The following is a 19620-nucleotide window of genomic DNA, read 5'->3' as shown; positions in this document are numbered from 1 at the left end:
TGTACATGTAACTTAAGTTATGTATAGCAATGTCGAAAATTTTTATAACTGTACGCTCAATACTCACATTTTATAAATGTTCCTTTTCTTGCCTTTGAATACGTTTTTTTAATCGGCAATACTGCGAATGTGTTGGAATATATATATCATTCCTAAATGTACATACTTTTAAAACACTCCATAAAAACATGCAAAGTAAGGCACACCACAAGAGCGGAATTTAGTAAACCTTTGGATTAAACGCCACCAAGTGAATAGGACATATCCCCATGAATCAACTAATGTTATAAGATCATTTTTAAGGAAAAGGAAAGGGGAAAAAGACACAATTTTCCTTGAAGTAAGCACGGTGTATAATTAATCAGTGTTTCTGTTTTACGTACATATACATTCACATCATGCTACACACATCAAGTCCTATTTGATGGCAGTTACTTTAACTGTGATATTTCTAAATATTTTTACTTAGTTGATCATGTTACATTGTATCATCAACGAAAGGTATATTGCATTTAATTTATCAATTGAAATTTACAAATATCCTTTTCCGCATTTCTCTTCATTTCCAACATATCTGGGATATGGAAATATTGTACATAGTGCAGATTTTTTCAATGATTTGGGGTACACCTTTTTAATACATGATTGACGTTTAGTGTAGAAATTTTTTTAATAACACATAAAGGACACCCAATTACAATTTGAAAAATAAAAGAAACATTCATTTTTATGTTATATGCAATTCACAGGGACGAAATGCAAAATGATACGTTGCTTGTCCTGAAGAAAGTAATACTATTTTAAATATTTCTGCATGTTTCTGTCATAATTTGATAATATTATATATTATTACTTGCATTTGTATATATAATAAATCTATTATTTTTAGACAAAGCAAATTAAAAAAAAAGGCGCTTAAAGAGATTAAAATAAAAAAAATTAAAAAATCTAGTGACTGTTTCACACTTTAAAGATAAGGTCAATTGCTTCCGTCAAAACCAATTAAAATGATCCAAAACGCAATAAATGTCATTTAATATCAGGTACAGAGGCCAAAACTAAGGACTTGAAGTATCGTAGAAACCTTATGGTACCAATAATCAAATGATACTCAATTTTTATATCTCTCATATATCTTTTTTTTCAACTTTACTTTTTCTGTCAAATGAATCAGCTTTTTAAAGCTTTCGAAATAAGGGCTTTTGGGGTATCAGGGTGTATATTGGCACAAGTACGTGCATACTTCTAATTAGTGATTCAATCATTTAAAATCTTATGTCGAATTTGGAGTTCTTCTAAAACAGTGCCTTTTATCTAGCACAATGAACAATGCTCCGTTTGATTTAAAGTATTCCCAAAAATATCAAAATAATACAATTCCATGATGCCCCTGCCAAAGACTATTACTCTATAAATGTATATATTTTCGCAATCAAAAGTAAATATAGAACATGGCTTTGTCAGTTACACGGAAAAAGCGTGATTATAACAATAAGGGGTATGATTAATAATTGTATTTTTATTTCACTTTATGACAACCAATACCATCACCCTCATTGCAATGTTTTTGTTATATAGATATGGTAATTTTCACGCCTTTTCCTGTATTGAACTTGATTGGTTATATTCACTTTCAAATTCTCTAGTTCAGGTCCTAATGTTTGAAACATGGATTTCCCGGTTGAGTTGGTGCCTTACTCGAAACTTAATCTAAGACTCTTGTATGAACAATTGTCTGTTAAATATTCGTTTTCTGGACGAACATTCTCTTACGTAATACAATGACAAATGTATTACGCAGTGTAATTCCACTCTTGAATTTCAGTTAAATTATTTTATTTTTTTTATCTTACATATATTTTAAATTAACATGAAACAAATTCATGAGTTTGCATCTTTCATATAATTTTGGGTTGTCTGGTCATTCTTTTACATTTATATTTTAGTTCCATCGACATTTTTACCATTTAGTTTTACCAGTTATTTGATATTTTGAATATTATTGCTTTCATTCATTATTTTAGAGAGAATAATGTACAGCTTTTATTTAATTTCATAGCATAAATAGTTTGTTTTTGTTACGATTGTTCATGGTTCTCGGCAAATGATATATTTTAATGCGGTTTTTGTGAAATTGAGTTGGGTTAATGAAATTTTAAAATGATGAAACATAGAATTAACTTTCCAAGTTTTTAATTACAAGACTTAGTACATTTTGCATGTCTGAGTTTGCAAATGTACTTACTGTTCCTCAATTTAAAAATCTTTAATTTTAAATTCTAACAGTTATGTACATCTAAAAGCATTTGACCAAGTGTTATCACAAACTGATTTAAAGATCACAACCAAAAGACGAATATTGCAAAATACAAGTACATTGTTTATTAATTATATCTAATATGCATAGAAACGCATTTAGTACGCTAATTGTTATTTCTTAGTTGTTTCTGTTTAAAAACAATTTAAGCTTACAACTATATTTCCGGTTTCGCATGTCTAAAAGCTTTACATGTAAAGAAAATGAAGCATTAAATGCACATGCACTATTTTTTTTTTTACTTGGGTTGAAATTCGTTAGAGTGAAAGCGCTTATTTTGAACTTGCGCGATCAAATAGCATCACACAAATTGAGCCGGATTTCCTCAAAAACTTTGTATTTTATCTATTGTTTCAGAATTTACTTCTCTGTAGCAATCTGGGGGCACAAGGGTTAATGTCGGAAATGGACAACAACGATAAAGCTGGACGTAAGTAGAAACTTTGTTTAGAAGGTTTTTATAAATAAACGTTTTAATGTGTTGAGTTTTCTAACATGGAAGTTTTTTCTTTCATGTTAATTATTTTTTATCATTTTAAATTAATCAACGACTTAATATGAAATTTTAAAGTTGTATAAAAAAAAAAACTTATTTTGAGAAGACTAACAATATTTATATTTTTATTACTATTAAATCATATTTTTGTCGCTTAATTTGCAACATGTTATCTTAGTTTGGTGGACAAATTTTTGATTTCTTTAAATAATAAAACATTCGATATGAGGTTAAAGTAGCGTAAATAATGAAATGCTATCGTAATAGTGCATTTGTAATTTCCTTGAACGACAAAGGTCGCCTTATGCAAATCGACTGCAACATACTTTATCAAACTTCTATACTTTCTATACTCCTTACAACAAATGCCATGAATAAAAGCGAAATCATCTCTTTTGATACCATGACTGGTAAATTTAGATACAAATGTCAAGTTTTTCATCACAGATCTTTAATTTAAAGATTTCAAAATTCTAATTACCTCTCCCTGTCAAAGTGTTAATTTGCGTTAAATGAGAATGTGATTTTTTTTTAACGTGAAGGAAGCTGATTAAAATGTGCATTCATGCGTTTCTTAACGATGACGTAACGTTGATCTTGCCCTTGTACAGAATTTGCTGAGAATGTCTAGTGCTAAAAATAACATAGAGTACGTGTAGCCGAAAACCGGGGAAATTTTGGGTAAAAATGAAGTAGCACTTAGCGCCAATTAATTGTTTTGGTAAATAAAAAGTTTTATTAAAAACAAAAGAACTCATTATTTGTCATAAGTTGTCTGTGTAGTTACAAAGCACGATGCATGATTCTAATTCAGAGTGGGGATTTAAAACAGGTCCCAGAATACACGGTAAGTTGGTTCTTAATTAATTGACCCAAGCGCCCTTAATCATCTATCAGTTGGGTATCATGAACTCCCTATTAGTATCATAAAGTATGCTAGTTTTCGCAATTCATTATTTTGTTGATTTTTTTTTCCAAAGAAAAAAAACATCTGAAAGCAAATGCATTACAATGATGTTGTGAAAAATTTATCATTGGACGATGATGAAGCATATTAAATTCATAATTTATTCAATTTTCGTACTATTAGTTTTACTTGAAGATTGTTTTTTTTCCCATCGATATGTGCAGCTTAACGGTTTTCTTATGTTATGCCGATGAACACCTTTAAATGCCTATTCTTGAATATATAATGTAATGATTACATGTATTTGTGTTCGTGCTCATGTTCATATAGATTCCAGCAAAAAGGATAAAAAAGGATACTCTTTTCCAAAGTAATAAAATCTTATAATTTTATATAGCAAACAGAAATGAACTTTATGTACGGTTCAAGAAGTTTGTCTATATCATTGCAAAGGTGGTATTTTTGCACCTATCCTTATGCATTTTCCGTAAAACAATATTATGTCATAAAGTTGACTTTCGACTACAGACTGTATAACCACCTCTAGTAAAAGTTGTTATCACCTGTGACTGTGAATTTTTGAAAATGAAAACACAAAAAATTCTGTTTTTATCACCAATAGCCGATCGTTTCTTCAGATGAAATTTTGCACTGACATGACATTGAGGTAGTATGCAATTTATACACCCTACGTGTACATTTCAATATTATTTCTGGGAAAATTATTATCCTTAAAAGATTGAAATTTTGTTTTTGCACTGACTTCTTTTTATTTGTGAAAACTTTTAGTTCATTCAACCATTGCAGACCTGCATGCATAGAAACTTTATAATTTATCTATTTGCAATGAACCCACATTTAAAAACTTTTATTTAGGTTTTTGCCAGTGCTAAATATATAGTTTAACAGACGTTATTTTTTTTTACATTCAAAACTCAAAAAAAAAATTCGTTTTCAGAATGTGCAATTTTGCTTCTTCATTGGAAATGTATAGCTTCCTTCCTCTCTCTTAGAGACCAGTTTAGGGAAACAAACGCCTTTCCTTTTTTTCCAATTATTCATTTCCATCAGTGTATTTTAAATAAAAACTGGAAGCTATTGGAACACACTATGTTGATTTCTTTTTTTACAGTTGTAATTAACTTCATCAGAAATTAAATCAAAACATTTCAAATTAAATGTTCAATGATTAGATAAAAGATGTAAATATAATTTTTTTCTTTAATTGCCCATGTAGTTGCTTTTTTGCTTTATTTGACTGATTTTTTTTTCGGTGAATAGTGCACGTCTTAAAATACTGCAAGAAATAAAAATTATGTTCCATTTTAATAAACGTAATTTTTAATACACATCATTACATGATGTGCATGTATTTCGATTTACACAGAAGTGCAGCTTTGAACACGAAATATTAATCCTGAAGCCATAAATCATTTGTTTGATCAATTAGCTATCACTCGTTTCCTTATATTATGTATTCAACAAAACACCGATTTCTAGTCAGTAATTATACACCATGCACACTCTGACATCTTTATCACCCAGCCGTGTTTGTACTTTAAGCGTAATCCCATAAGGTTTCAATGCGGCATTAACATGTAAAGCAGCTGAAATATAGGTCTTGTGTCGAACTAAACGTATAAATTGTATTAATGACTAGATATATTTACATATTTGAATAAAATTCCTTTTTTCATTCATCATGAATTCGTTTATTAATACCAGGAGTTATGATACTGACGATTTTGCATACAGTGTAGCCTGTCTAAACCGACATTCGCTGGAAGAGCAATTTTATGTCCGAATAAAGACAGGGTGTCTGTTATTACAGTACAAAGAATATAAAAGAAATACAGTAAAGGGACGATAAAAATAATAAGGGTAGAAAATCCTAGTTTTAATTTTAAAAAGAAGATGACACTTGTGTTGGATTATGCGGTTTTTATTGAACACATATCTTTTATCTTCTTTTCCGTATATTATAGTGCACACAAGACTAACTTCAAATAAATGAAATTATTGCAAAAGCAATATATTGAATACTTGTTACTTGAAGTAAAAAAAAAACTAGTAATAATTTAATAAAATTTGTGTATTTTTTATGGTTTGTGATCGAGTTTTTTTTTTAAATAATATATCACTTTAATATATTGATGTCTGTGTTTCAAATCAAAATATTTAGAAGTTTTTAGGCTGAAATATAACATGTTTTTGGGGATTGCTGAAAATACTTCAAAAATAATTATCACATAAGTTCTCTCAGATTTCAAATGCTTCAAAGACCTTTTTATGTTTATACAACATACTTCAATTATCAAAAAGTGAATTAAATTGCCAAGAGGTCTCGCAATAAAAATTCATCCAAATGTTTAAATATAATAACCGTATGAAGGAAATAGGATAAAAACTATGAAGTGACAATATCTTGGCGGAAAAAAGGGTAAATATTTCACGGAAAAGGGGAAATGGAAATTATAGAAATGTTTGTTAAGTTCCAATATCACGTTGGACTAGAGGAAACAAACCTATCGGGCGCACTTTGAACCATCCACGTTAATGCTATAAGTAGTATGCAGGAGACGGAGTCGTGAAAAAGAAAAAAATAATCCTCTATTAATGTGTATTTTGGAAATTCTGATGGGAATCAAATAAATCATTAGAATTATGGATTTTTTTTCTCTCCCCATATTCTAAGTCTTGTCTAAATTGTCGACATGTGATCAGCTTCAAAATGAACTCAGTTTTATTTTACATGTTAAAAGTTAGTTGGTTTTTTTTTACAAAATAAAAATGATGCGTCTTGATATTTTTTTTTCTTCTTGTATACAATGTTTTAGGACTGTTTTTCTTTGAGAAATAGAATTCATTAAAGGAACTGATATGCTTCCTAGATTGATACTGAGTATGTGCTTTTAAAGCTATGAACAAATGTTACACGTGTTTAATAATACAGTAAATGCCAGACAGCACTTGATTAAAATATTTATTCAGTTGAATAGTTTTTAAAAATTTCCTACAAATGATTAATTAGTAAACGCAGCCAATATATATATAAAACTTAAGTAGTCCATAGAATAATATATTTTTGCTAATCATTTCACTTTACACTAGACATGACTGTATATGTTTCATTTTCCCAATATACAGTAATTTGATTTAATATATATTTAGGTATTATAAAACCCTTGATGTCGAAGTCACCTTATCTTACAGTTCTATTTTAAGCATTAACTTTAAACTTACTGTATTGACAGCAGTTACAACCCTTCCCTCAAATACCAAAAAAAGTTGTGGAAACCTTGTATAATTGAGTTATTTGGCTAATAGAAATAAATAATTTTATTTAATTTTCATAGTCCATATTGTCTAACTGAATTTTGGAAATGTTTCTCGTGACACCAAAATCGGTGTACAATATCCATATCTTGAAGGGGAAAGGGTGAATCTTGAGAGTGGGGGGGGGGGTGGCGTTTGAAAAGTTATCAGATTTTGGGTACTTTAATTTAAAATGAAGTATTTTCATACACCCATTCTCATAATTGGGTGTGTCTTTGCAACGCTGAGAATTTGATAATAAATTTATTACACGAGATTACTATGAGTAATTCAAAAACCCGCTAAAAATTGAAAAATCTGTCTCTGTTTTACTTAATATACATACATGTACGTAATGACAATTATGCAGAGCAGTTGTCGAGTTGCTTCCTCATTGATTTACAAGGGCCTACTTACAAACCAAATGGAATAATTGCTTACTAATTGATTAGTAAGAGAAGGCATTGCGTTGTGCGGGTACATTTAGTACTTGTTTATCTATTTTATTCTTAGTCTCGATAAATTTTGATTTCTTGCAAAACAAATAAAGTGTAGATTTATTACTTAATTTTCGTGTGTGTGTGTGTGTGTGTGTGTGTGTGTGTGTGTGTGTGTGTATATATATATATATATATATATATATATATATATATATATATATATATATATATATATATATATATATATATATATATATATATATATATATATATTTATTTATTTATTTCTTTAAGTCTTTGAATGAATAAACTTCAATCAATTGCAGATCTTAAGTAAATTTTAGAGAGAAAAAAATTGTTTTAAATTCACTCTTAATTAAGACGGAATAATTGGAGTTGTGTGTCGGCTAGTTGATTTTTTCCCTGGAAATTGCTAAGGGAGCGTTCGATCGGCAATCGAAGTTTGCAGGTTTAATATTTGGCCGCAGCTCAATAAACTAGTACCTGTTCCTTTACAACACCAAGCGGCTTGTCTATAGGTTGAAACTTATTAGATGAAGTCTCGAGTCACAATATTAGGTGTTGGCACGATAAAGAATCATTACTGTTAAAAGGCCAATGTTGAAAGTTTCACCAGTATGTGGTCGCGATTTGCTCCTCAATAAAAGATTAAAATATGAAAAAGATGAATGGCGAAAGGCAAGTTATCAATCAAATGTGGTATGTGCATCAAAACGTATTATATTTTTATCTTTATCTGTCGTTAGAGTTAGCTTGAAGATGGTCTCGGTGTGATTAGGTTTAAAAAAAAAATACAATTTGTCTTGCCATTAAACAAGGAAGAAATATGGACCACCAATTAGACAAAAACAGTTTGACAACAAATTTATTTAAAGAATTTGTGTTATAAACGACAGTTTTTAATACTACCTAGTCTAAAATACCAGCCCAAATTATTCATGTACTAAATTTGCCGACTCGGATGGTATGGTGGTAGAGTGTTTTTATGTATAGTACATGTACATGTGTACAATTTGTAATGTTCGAAATGAAAACTGCGCTAAGTTTGAATGCCTTTGCATAATTAAATATCGACATTTCTTAATTATAGTCTTTTGCATCTCAAAAATTGAAAAAAAAACAACAACAAAAAACTCTGATATCATCAGGCAGACTGGAAAATTAGAAAACCCCGAAAGTAAGTAAAAAAGGAAGAAAGAAAAGATCAACACACATATTTTTCTCGTTCAGCAAAAGCTCTCTGTCAATGTTTTAACAAAGTGAAGGTTAACTAGGGCCAATACCAGCACTTATTGCACAAAAACCTTCAATACGGAAGAGAAAGCAATCTTCTGAATGAAGAGGTGTCCTTAAAAAGAACACCACAGAACACCACAAAAGATCGCGGTGGGGATTATTGTTACATAGATTTACAAAGTCTATCAAATCTGGATTCATAAGTTAAAATGGTATTATTAGAAGATATGGAATCTTCGATAGGTATGTAAATTTTAGATGATACTCAATATTACTAGGTGTTTAGAGAACAGGGTCACTTGGCGCAATTTAACAATTTTAGAGCTTTTTTGTCATCAATTGCTATATATTAAGCCATTATTATTGCTTTTTCGGATAATTGAAATGACTGTGGAATCTTTGCAGGAATAACAAATACCATGCATTAAGTTTTACTTAAACATGTTTCAGTAGCTTTTAGAAACAAACAAAAAATGTCAAATCGCTGCAGAACAAAAATTTGAACACGAAAGATAAAAGTGTATATTTCTCCTCAAATATTTGTGGGTGAAATGCATGACGGCAGTTAAAATCAACATGTTGTGAATATTTCAAGCATGTTAACATTCAGTATCAGACGGTCAATTTCCACATGACAATTTGTTAGTTTGCATGTTCGATGTATAAACAGGTGATCATAACCTCCGGTGTTAGACGCATAGCACAGGCAGGCACTGCGACCTCTCCTAAATTCAAAGAAATATACAGTGATTATTTTTATGCTAAAAATTATTTTTGTTTCATGCATCTGCTGATTTTTTCTCTCGTTAAAGTGAAACTTGCTATTTAAGTTAACAATGCGGAAGACCATTCATAGCACTCCAGTCAAAGTGATGCATGCTTCATGCAACACGTGCAATGGAGTCTTCTTATCCTTATGTCACAATAGCCTACTCACATTGCGAAAAATTGAATTAATAATGCCATCTGAACAAATAATCTACGTTGGGTGTAATAATTAAAAAAATGATTTTGCAAAATTGTCAAAGAAAGTACACGCGAGATATTGATATTTAAATGGTCGAACTTCACCGTAATGTAATGTGACCACTACAAGAAAGCAGTTTTTGTATAATTCCAGTATCTGTACTTAACGTGTTCGATAATATTAACATGATGATCTAGAAACCCAGTGTTACGCTTTGGTTATAGATTTTAGTGTGTTGACTGGTTACCTCTTAAATACATACATGTACATGTATAGATCGTTAAAAGCGCATGCGTTTGGCGCAAGATGGATACTATGGACTGTAATAAATCTTTTGATGGTGGTAAAATTGCTGTTTAATAGCTTTTAATATCCCAATATATACTAAGTTCTACCATTTCAAGCTTTTACAGGAAATAAATACTACTGATATTAAGTGCTCTAATGATTGAAGCGATAAACATAAAGGGACTTCGATTTAAGTATATGATCCTTCATATTTACATAAGAATACGGTGATTTTGGAAGATGTCACGTAATCGTTTTCAAGGTTTTGTGTTTTGTCTTCTTTTTTTTGTACATTGATGTTTGTGTCCCGAGGGCTGGTAACATACTACTCGGCGTTCACTGATCATTCCTATTAGTTTAAGTAGATGAATATAGGAACCACAATGAGAAAAAGGTTGTAAGATATTTTTTGTTGTCTTCCGCCTTTAATGAAAAAAGCGTATTTCAATTGGTGTAATCCCATACGCACATCGATTTTTCTTATCCAAGATAGTTATATAAATCTTATATCTTTGTTATCCCTTTTTTGCCTTGTTAACTATAACAGGTTTCGGAATATTGCTTCGTTGTATATTTAACAACATCTTAACTATTGTCTTAAGCGATATTGACTGTCCTATTCCTGTACATTTCGGTACATTACAAGGTACATGAACGCGGAAGTATCCTAGCCTGCTGAAGTGCGGGCGTTTGATCGAGAGAGATAACCCAGTATCTATATACAAGGACTAACCCATTCACACCGAAACGTCCATAATGGAAGACTAACAAACTCTAATCGTTGGATTTGAGGTTTACCTTGATGTCCTCAATCTCTCTGACCCACGCTAAGGAACCTGTCAACATTAACTGCCCACTATCTCCCTTACATTCTCATAACAGAATGTAAAAAAAAAAAAAACCAAGAAAACAGTAAAAACGAGACAGGGCAGGTAAATTGTATATAGGGAGATAGCACTTACAACAGAAATTGAAAACATATTAAGATAACGAACTATCCGAGGGTATCTATTTGAACAGCGAACTTTGTTACCCGGAAACTCTTGAAAAACCGGCATTTAAACTATCGATATTTACCGTTCAACCGTTCAAGGAGTTTCTCTCATCTATAGATATACATACGATCGTGCAGAATTTAGTGTTTTGAACTTGACCAAAGTCTAAGTCTTTCAAGCAAATTGCGTCTTAAAATTTCGGCTACTAATGAAAATGAACCACATAGTTGACCAAATAGTATGTGGTTTTTTTTTCTCAAATAAATGAACATATTATAATAATGGACGCACATTTTCATTGCGTCTTTTTAAGAATTTCATCAGAATTGTGTTAATTTATACATCATTGATTAACTTTTTTGTATTGAATAGTAGGACTCAACAAAGACTTATCTTTGTTGTTTTCGTTCTTTGATGCACATTCCTTAGAAACTTGTAAATTGGCTTAATTAAGTGGGCGAAATGATCGTGCCGGTTTCTCCTCACTAAGAAAAGCTCTATATAAAGATATAAGAACACTTTGAAGAAAACATATTAAAAACATTTTTATTTGCTAAATCATAGTTTATAGCAAAAACAAGTCAGATGAATAAACATTAGGAAGATTTTAACGGTTACTTGTTGATCACACAGCCTCCTCAATTAAATTATTCAGGCCAAGGTTTTTAGCGATTTAAAGTATGATATTCCGCCTTATCGTTTTTAGTCTAGTCCCTAATATTTATACACTACTGTAATTCAGTGCTTCCTTGTACCTAATAGAGAAGTCGGCGCTATTTTAGATGGCATATGCCTAATGTCAATCTATTTCTGTCATGCTATCGCTGATTGTACATTATACGTTGTATGCGTATATGATTTAAACAACTTTCATGTTAACTCATTAATATTTTACGATTATGCTTTATTTCTAAAATATATATAATAGGCATTTAATTTTTTTTTTTCATTAAATTGTATATAACTTACATCTAAGTATATCCTGTAGCATATTTAGTAGTTATTGTACAGTTTATCTTAAGTTACAATGAATCCTTTGTTTCTTTTTACATGCAACATATACAGATAGCTTTAGATATCAAATAATAGTAAACACATCTTTTTGTGTATGAAAAGTTTCTTCTTCATCAAGTATCTGTATTTCAAGCGTACGACAATATATAACTTTTCCATACATACATTGTAAATAATATTATTGATAATGATCGAATTTTTTAAGAAAAAAAATCACCACGTAATCAGTATGTGGTATTTCAAAACCTCAGATATTTATCAATTATTATAGAAGAACTGCTGACCGAATTTGGCGGTGTCAAAATATACAGATTTAACGTGAGTTTGTGAAGCGCTGAGCGGGAAAACAATGCCGTAAGTGGGCTCTTCCATCTGTAACTTTAGGTATGACAAGTAGTCACCGAGACACCGAGTCCTTGACAGAATTATTTCATCTTTGAATCTCCCATTCAAACAAATTAAATCTACAAGTAGGCTCTGGAGCGTCAAACTGTCAACTGCCACTTAAAGCACTCTCAACGTCATCGTAGCGTGGTACCCCCTTAATCCTTTTTTATATACTTTATTTAAAGCGATACTGCGGATACCGAAGGTATCATTAGCAAGCGAAGATTCCTATCTATCTATTACAATACAGTTTGTGTTTAGGCGATAGAGATAACGAGTCAATTACGTCATCGAACGAAATTATTATTTTAAAGGCAAGGTTTAAATTCATCGCCGGTAGTATAGTAATATTTGAGGCAAGTTTTCATAATTTTTTGGCCTGTTCGTCGTTACTTTATTTCCCTCTGTCAATGTCCATAAATGTGTAGCTAATGATAACGATTCATTTTTTACCGAGTTTTACTACAAGCATTAATTCATATCGATTTTGATTATTATTTTACACTATATGCAATATTGCGATAGAGATAAAAGAATACAACGTCATGCTAATGGTTTTTCATAATAATTTATTTCACAACGGGTGCACACTATGAGTACCTCAGGTGATTTGATAAAAACTTTTTGTTCCATCACTCAACATTTCCTTGTAGATATAGCACTAAAGCGATTTAATTCTCTTTGAAATTTTAACCATGAAAATGACATCATGGCGCAGTTTGCTAATCGGTTGATATTCCTTGTGTAAATGAAGATGATTTGAATCGCCTGACTTTTGGTGATGTCATATTTATTAATAAGGAAATGTATATTAAATTTCTCAATAAAACCGCATTAAGTATTAATCAAAGCTAACTAAACTTTCCCTCGAGCATGTATCTATTTCGTGTACTGTGAAAGATAAAGGGACCCAAAAAAACACGTCAAAATATGCGATAGAAATATTTTTCTATCATCTGAAATTAACCGCAGGCCAGTTCTTGTTGTTTGATGAACAGAGCTAGAGTTCAACGATTTAAGGAGGTCTTGGAATGCACAGCCATTGATCTACAGGTAGAATCAAGTACATTTGTGTAAAGACTTCAAGACAAGAATTAAGCACTGCAAACATTTATATACAACAATTTACATTCCAAAATGGAGTCTTATCTCCGCCAAACATGTTTCAATATATACGAGATGAAAACGTGTTGGTTATCTACTTTTAATCAATATTGCATCTATTTAAGTTGAGTTTAGGATTGACTTATACATACTGCTGAGTTATTGATGCTGCAAATGAATATATTCAGGACTCGGTCGTGATTGGTCAATCTAGGCCAATCGCTGAAACGGGAAGTGTGTGAGTAGATCCGTGTGTTACAGAGACAGTATTGATCCGCGCGTTACTGAATCCTGCACCACGTGTTTCTCTTCTTTTTTCGTAATAAACTTTTAACTCTTTTATCTAAAGTTTGTCTTGATTCAACTATTTCATTATTAATCGATGAACGTAAATTTTTGCCAGCCTGTAGGAGAGTTTCAATTCAAAAGACTAGCTCCGTCGCTCGCACTACGGTAAGTTTGATGATCAAGAAGCTATAGTTTTTAAAATAAGTTTACTTTATATCCAATTTAGAATTAGAATTAAGTTTTTAAATTTTTGTCACAACAATAGAGTATAATAATTATTTTCAAACTACTGAAAACTCCAGGCAATTAAAGTCAACCGTTTTTAAAGACCATGTGTCTCGCTTAGTCAGAAGTGATTGGTATAACGTTAATTCAACGTATTGTTTTACGTATTTTTTCTTCAAATATGGCTTTTGAGGCGGGGCATATCTTTAAAACTTTAAAAAGCAAAAAAAATTCCAATGAAGGACTAATTTGCCAAACATCAGTTTTTAACAAGGGGGAGAGGGTTTGTTTTAAAATAACTTTTATTATAAGATAACGTTGAAGGATGAGTTGTCTTTCCAAAGTTTTTTTCATAGTACAGAAGATAACATTATTGCGAATGCATTTAGGTAAGTGGAAGATACAGTTTTCCCGCCCCTTTGCTTCTTGTGCATGCCTGCATTTTATCTCCAACGTCATAACAGAGTAATATGTTTTTCAAACACAAATTCTACCGAATTTGGACAAGTCATGATGTTGAAACTTTGATGAATCACTTCCACAGATTACGGCTTTATTTTAATCTTGATTCATAAAATATAAATAACGATCAAAGTACGAACAGGTGATGTTAATTCAGAGTAAATTTAATTCGGAAAGGGATTTAATAGCTAAACATGCATGTTAAACTGGAGTTGTGCCTAAGTTCATCCGCTTAAGTTCAAATGTTGAAAAAAATTATAAGAAGGACAAGACATGGGACTATTTGATCAACGTAGAACACATGAACATGTACGTATCCCCAACATGTAACTCTTGCTTAACTTGTTTTCTTCATTCCTTGGGACAAGAACATCTACACTGTAGAAAAATAAAAGTTACGTTAGCAAATTTCATTGACGTAATAAGAAAACATATTATTGAATTTTACACTGTTGTGAAATACAACGGTGTTATGTTTAATTGTTTATAGCAACATCACTCCCGGTTTCAGTAATAACATGATAGTTAATAATCATTCTTACGGACGACGAATCAAGTGAGATGTATGACATTAAATCTGGTTTAGAAAAAGTCTTATCATGGTGCGCTATTCCTTTTTCCTTTTAAACTACCGTATTAAGGTCTTGAGGCTGTATAAACTGCGAGTCAAACAAATGATAAACGCTATAATGTTTCCAAAAGGTTAATTGATATTTTACGTCAGTTGGTGTATATCACGGTTTTCCTAAGGATCGCCATCTTCGTACTAACACCAACAATAAGAATATTATGCCTGTGTCCTCATTTTTTTCCACTTGGAGATGAAATTGCTTCAACTTAGCCTACATTGTCTTTGAAATTGTTATAGAATAGACTTTTGCTGTCAGGGGAGTTGTTTTCACCAATCAAATCAAAGTCAATATATATGAGCCGTAAATGTTCATTGAAACAATACCGTTAAAAAAGCGTTTGAACTACGAACTGTTTTGAAACGCTATTAAGAAGACAAAGTATTGAAACGAGCTCTTTTCCTGGGGAAGGGGATCTTCCTGTGAATCAATTGCAGATTGAGTCAATTTAACATTTATTTGATTCAAAATAATAGCATGTGCATTATGCGCGCATGCGCCGTAAAATGAACCTCATTTCAAAAGGAAATTATCGTGCATGTTTAATCCGTATCCGGTAAAAGCAGATCCTGTAAAAATAAGGCTTTCGAAAGATGTTGCAAAATGGTTTGTAATATGTATTTGAAATAGATTAGACTTGCTACTATTAAATCAAAACAAAATGAATGTCACTGTACCGTCTGCTAAGAATTATCGGGCAGGTGGCAGTATTTGGTAATAACAAAAAAGTTTCAATTTTGGTATTATTTCGGGTATATACTGGTGACAAATGCATTGATATCGTTTGAAATTAATTTATGAACATAATGGCAAAATATGTGTTGTAAATCAGTTCATATAATAGTGGACTGTTTCGTCATCGACGATATTTATGATGATGATGATCATCATCATCATTATGAAACACGTCGTCTGATTGAGAGATACGTGTTCAAGTAGTGTTCAAAACAAATAATAATGCACTGCGTATAATTGTTCTTTACTTTGGAACAGTGTATTTGAAAAACACGGTTAAAGAAAATTGAATAATGCTTGCTCAATCAACACCTGTTCGTTGAGACATGCGTAAATTATAGAACAGGATTGGTCACTCAGTCTCTATACTAATCTTAATCTACAACACCCAGTACAGGAAATAACAATTAAAAATGCGTTTCTCACAATGGTGAATTTTCGAATCTGCCAGAAATAGACATATAAGGCAATTCATTACGTAACTGTTATTGCATGTAGGAGACAGATGTGAAAAATACTTTTTGTTATTAGTCCCCTACCGGTTTTCACCGGAGGGGACTATAGCTTTCCTCTGCGTCCGTCAGTCCGTCTGTCCGTCCATCTGTCTGTCCGTCTGTCTGTCCCACTTCAGTTTTCCACACTTTTTTTCTTTATGCGTTTGAGGAATAATATGAAATTTGTTGAACAGCTTCAAAATGTCAAACTACAGATCAAGTTTACACTTTCGTAGCGTTCTGGTTGACATATTTGCGAGAAAATTTATTTTTTATATTCCAAGTTTTTAATGTTCGGGTTCGATAATCTGCATAACAGTGCATTGTTTTCACAATTTCCACAAACCGGTAGGGGACGTGTATTGCTTATGCAATACTCTCAGAATGCTTGTTTATACAACTAATTACTTAAATCACAATATATATTCTTTTGTTGAATATTTTTATTCATTTTATCAGAAATGCTTCCGTTTACAGTTCGTTCCAATATTAATTTTTTATTTTATAAAGCGAACTTTTCATAATTTATATGTCATTGTGTGATACCCTCAACACATGATTAAAAATGAATGCGCATGCACTTCAGAATCTATAAATTGGTACACATGTACATGTACTAGCTTTCACATTGTACATAACAAGAAAATTTGGAAGCGTATTTCGCTATTATAGAATTACTTCAAGGCTTGATTTTTTAATGAAGCGCATAGTCAACAAGAGCAAAGCAAAGTAATGAAAGACGGGTGAAAGTTTTTTAGTAAACTCTATTTTGATAATCCCAGTATTGCAGGTACATGTACTAAAATTCTGCTCTATTATTTTGGGAATAAAGAATTTCTGCAGATAAGAAAAAAGGTGTGCCGAACCAAAGATACCATTGATAAACACACACGTGACATAATATTTACTCTTCATTCAAGCTTGAGCTGATTGCGTTGGCGTTAGTTGTCCAGTAGAATAATAGATATATAATCACATTGTATTAATACTACATCTTACCTGTCGCTTGCTCGCCAGTTAAGTTTGCGATAAAATATTTCAATAATACATTGGTTCAGAGAGATAGGTAGGTGTGCTATAATTTCATTTTAATTTAAACATGCAAATTTTACAACAATTAAATATAAGACAATGTTATTTTATTTATTATCAATTTCTACTTTTTTTTTTACTGGTTTTACTTCGCATCTTTTTGTTATCTATCAAGAAAGACGCAAAAGTATGTATGAACGAACGTATTATAAATTTTGAGCATAGTATTTTTAATGTTCAAATTAAAAATGATTTGATTCCAAGTGGTATTGAATTTACATGGGTTTTTTAAAATACGAGCAATAGGCTGGTCATTTAAAATTCACATGTAAATATCATTGTGGTTAAACGTGCAAAACTTGCTACTTTAACATTTGTTAGTACAAACCTGAGAAATAAAAGATACATTTTTTGAATTATGATACAAAAAGTCATTTTGTAAAAATAGTTTTAACTTCGGAAAATTGTAAATTTAAATTCGATAAAGGTTAATTTAAATATAACAATCAACCATCGCTCGTTTTTAAAAAAAATTAGAATTCGTAGAAACACATTGATGTGCATGTAGAATTCTGATCATGTAAAATTATAGTGTTTTGTGGTTCTAATATTTTGTTTACCTTTAAATCTATTACATATATGCAAAAACTTTCATAAATAAATACTTAATTATGATACATGTACATATATGCATAATCTAAATATTTTGAATAATTAATGGTGACAATAATGAAAAGTAAACATTTTGTTTCTAATGATTACCAACCATTTATAAATTAAATATATGTTTGAATGTCCTTAAAAGATGGATAAAATGTACCAAAAAAATTGAAATTATTTATTTGAAAACTAGCTTGAAGACGCAAACAATGTAAATAGGACCAATAAAATAACTCTTACGTCCCGGAAGTAATTACACGCATTAATGATAAACCATATTTAGTTAAAGTTAGCAAATAAAGTCAATCTTACTGTTATAGGTGATGATAAGAATTTTGTAAGAAATAGGTAATTGTCAAATGATTCTAAATTGATAAATTAAAAAAATATGTGTGCCAACATATCGAAATTGTAGACGTTTTCATAAAAGAAGGGATTGTTTTAAAGAAAATTATGAGAATCAAAAAACTTTAATACCAATCAAATAAAAAGAATATCCTTCATCTGATAGTTGCAATTAGAAGTGCTTTATTCATGAGTTTTTGCGCAAATAGCTGAAAATAAAGCTCTTACGCCGCTAATAGTACATGTAATATAATATAAATTTGTGTAATAACGTTGTGTGAGCGGTTTATTGCATTTTGTAGCATCTTTTTTTTTGTTTGGAGTTTTTATTTTGTTTAGTGTGTTGTTAGTGTTGTTTAGTGTGTTTTGTGTTGTTTAGTGTGTTGTTTAGTGTGTTTTGTGTTGTTTAATGTGTTGTTAGTGTTGTTTAGTGTGTTTTGTGTTGTTTAGTGTGTTCTTAGTGTTGTTTAGTGTAATGTTAGTGTTGTATAGTGTGTTTTGTGTTGTTTAGTGTGTTGTTAGTGTTGTTTAGTGTGTTGTTTTTTTTATCATTTTGTTTTAAAAGGGGATGGGTGAGTGAGTAAACTGGTTCCGTATAGTTTATTTTAACAAACAATTCTAGATATGCGCGAGTGATTAAGACTAAGAAAATGAAAACAGTTCTTCTGTCTCAATAGAGAGTCTTTTAGTAAATCGGCCCCTTTCTTCTTTTATAATAAGAACAGCCTTTCAGTCATAACCGACTGCATATTTTCAAACGTATAACAGAATTTGAGAAACTCCATAATATGTCAGTTATTCAAATTCATTATATAATGGGATTTTTTTTTATCAAAAAGTGACCTTGGTCATATCATAGAAAATTAACTTTCATATAACAATTACCCCTTTTTTTTAGTTTGTCTCTATTTTATATATGAAAGGCATTTAGAAAAGTGAATTTAATAGATACAAAATAAAATTCGAACCCCATGTCAACATTCTGTACTTAACACATAATTGCAACGCTGTATATAGGTATGTACGCACAAAGTCATCTACGTATATAAAACGGTCTGAACTGTCGTCTACATATACCTGTGAATACCCACCCAACTTATTAGTTAATTCTACCCCCGGGACAAGATCTTCTGGCTAATCAATCATTGCAAATTACGAGCTTTATGCAATACACCCCTTTAGTGACAACTTGCGCAGACAGTGTATTTGAAAACTTGGACCTCGGACTTTTTCTATGTACGGGTAAGAATAATTCAATTTGTC

The 19620-nt window shown here is 30.9% G+C and overlaps 1 protein-coding gene across 6 annotated transcripts in view; it reads left to right on the top strand.

The window, feature by feature from the left end:
• Window positions 1-2696: 2696 nt before the first annotated feature.
• LOC128173812 (ETS-related transcription factor Elf-3-like) overlaps window positions 2697-19620 on the top strand; it is a 28339-nt gene continuing 11415 nt past the window's right edge. Inside the window, exon 1 of one of the 6 annotated variants that reach the window (XM_052839493.1) lies at window positions 2697-2747. In XM_052839493.1, coding sequence (XP_052695453.1) covers window positions 2714-2747 — 34 coding nt within the window. In that variant the 5' untranslated portion in view covers window positions 2697-2713. Of the gene's footprint in view, window positions 2748-8864; window positions 8976-13920; window positions 13941-17272; window positions 17387-19505; window positions 19600-19620 lie in introns of those variants that run through there. The other 5 variants (XM_052839507.1, XM_052839500.1, XM_052839527.1 and 2 more) reach the window with 5 other exon arrangements.

Source organism: Crassostrea angulata, chromosome 1 (genome assembly GCF_025612915.1).
Source record: "Crassostrea angulata isolate pt1a10 chromosome 1, ASM2561291v2, whole genome shotgun sequence".
NCBI lineage: Eukaryota > Metazoa > Mollusca > Bivalvia > Ostreida > Ostreidae > Magallana > Magallana angulata.
Note: the sequence above shows the minus strand (reverse complement) of the source record. Positions and strands in the feature narration are given on the sequence as shown.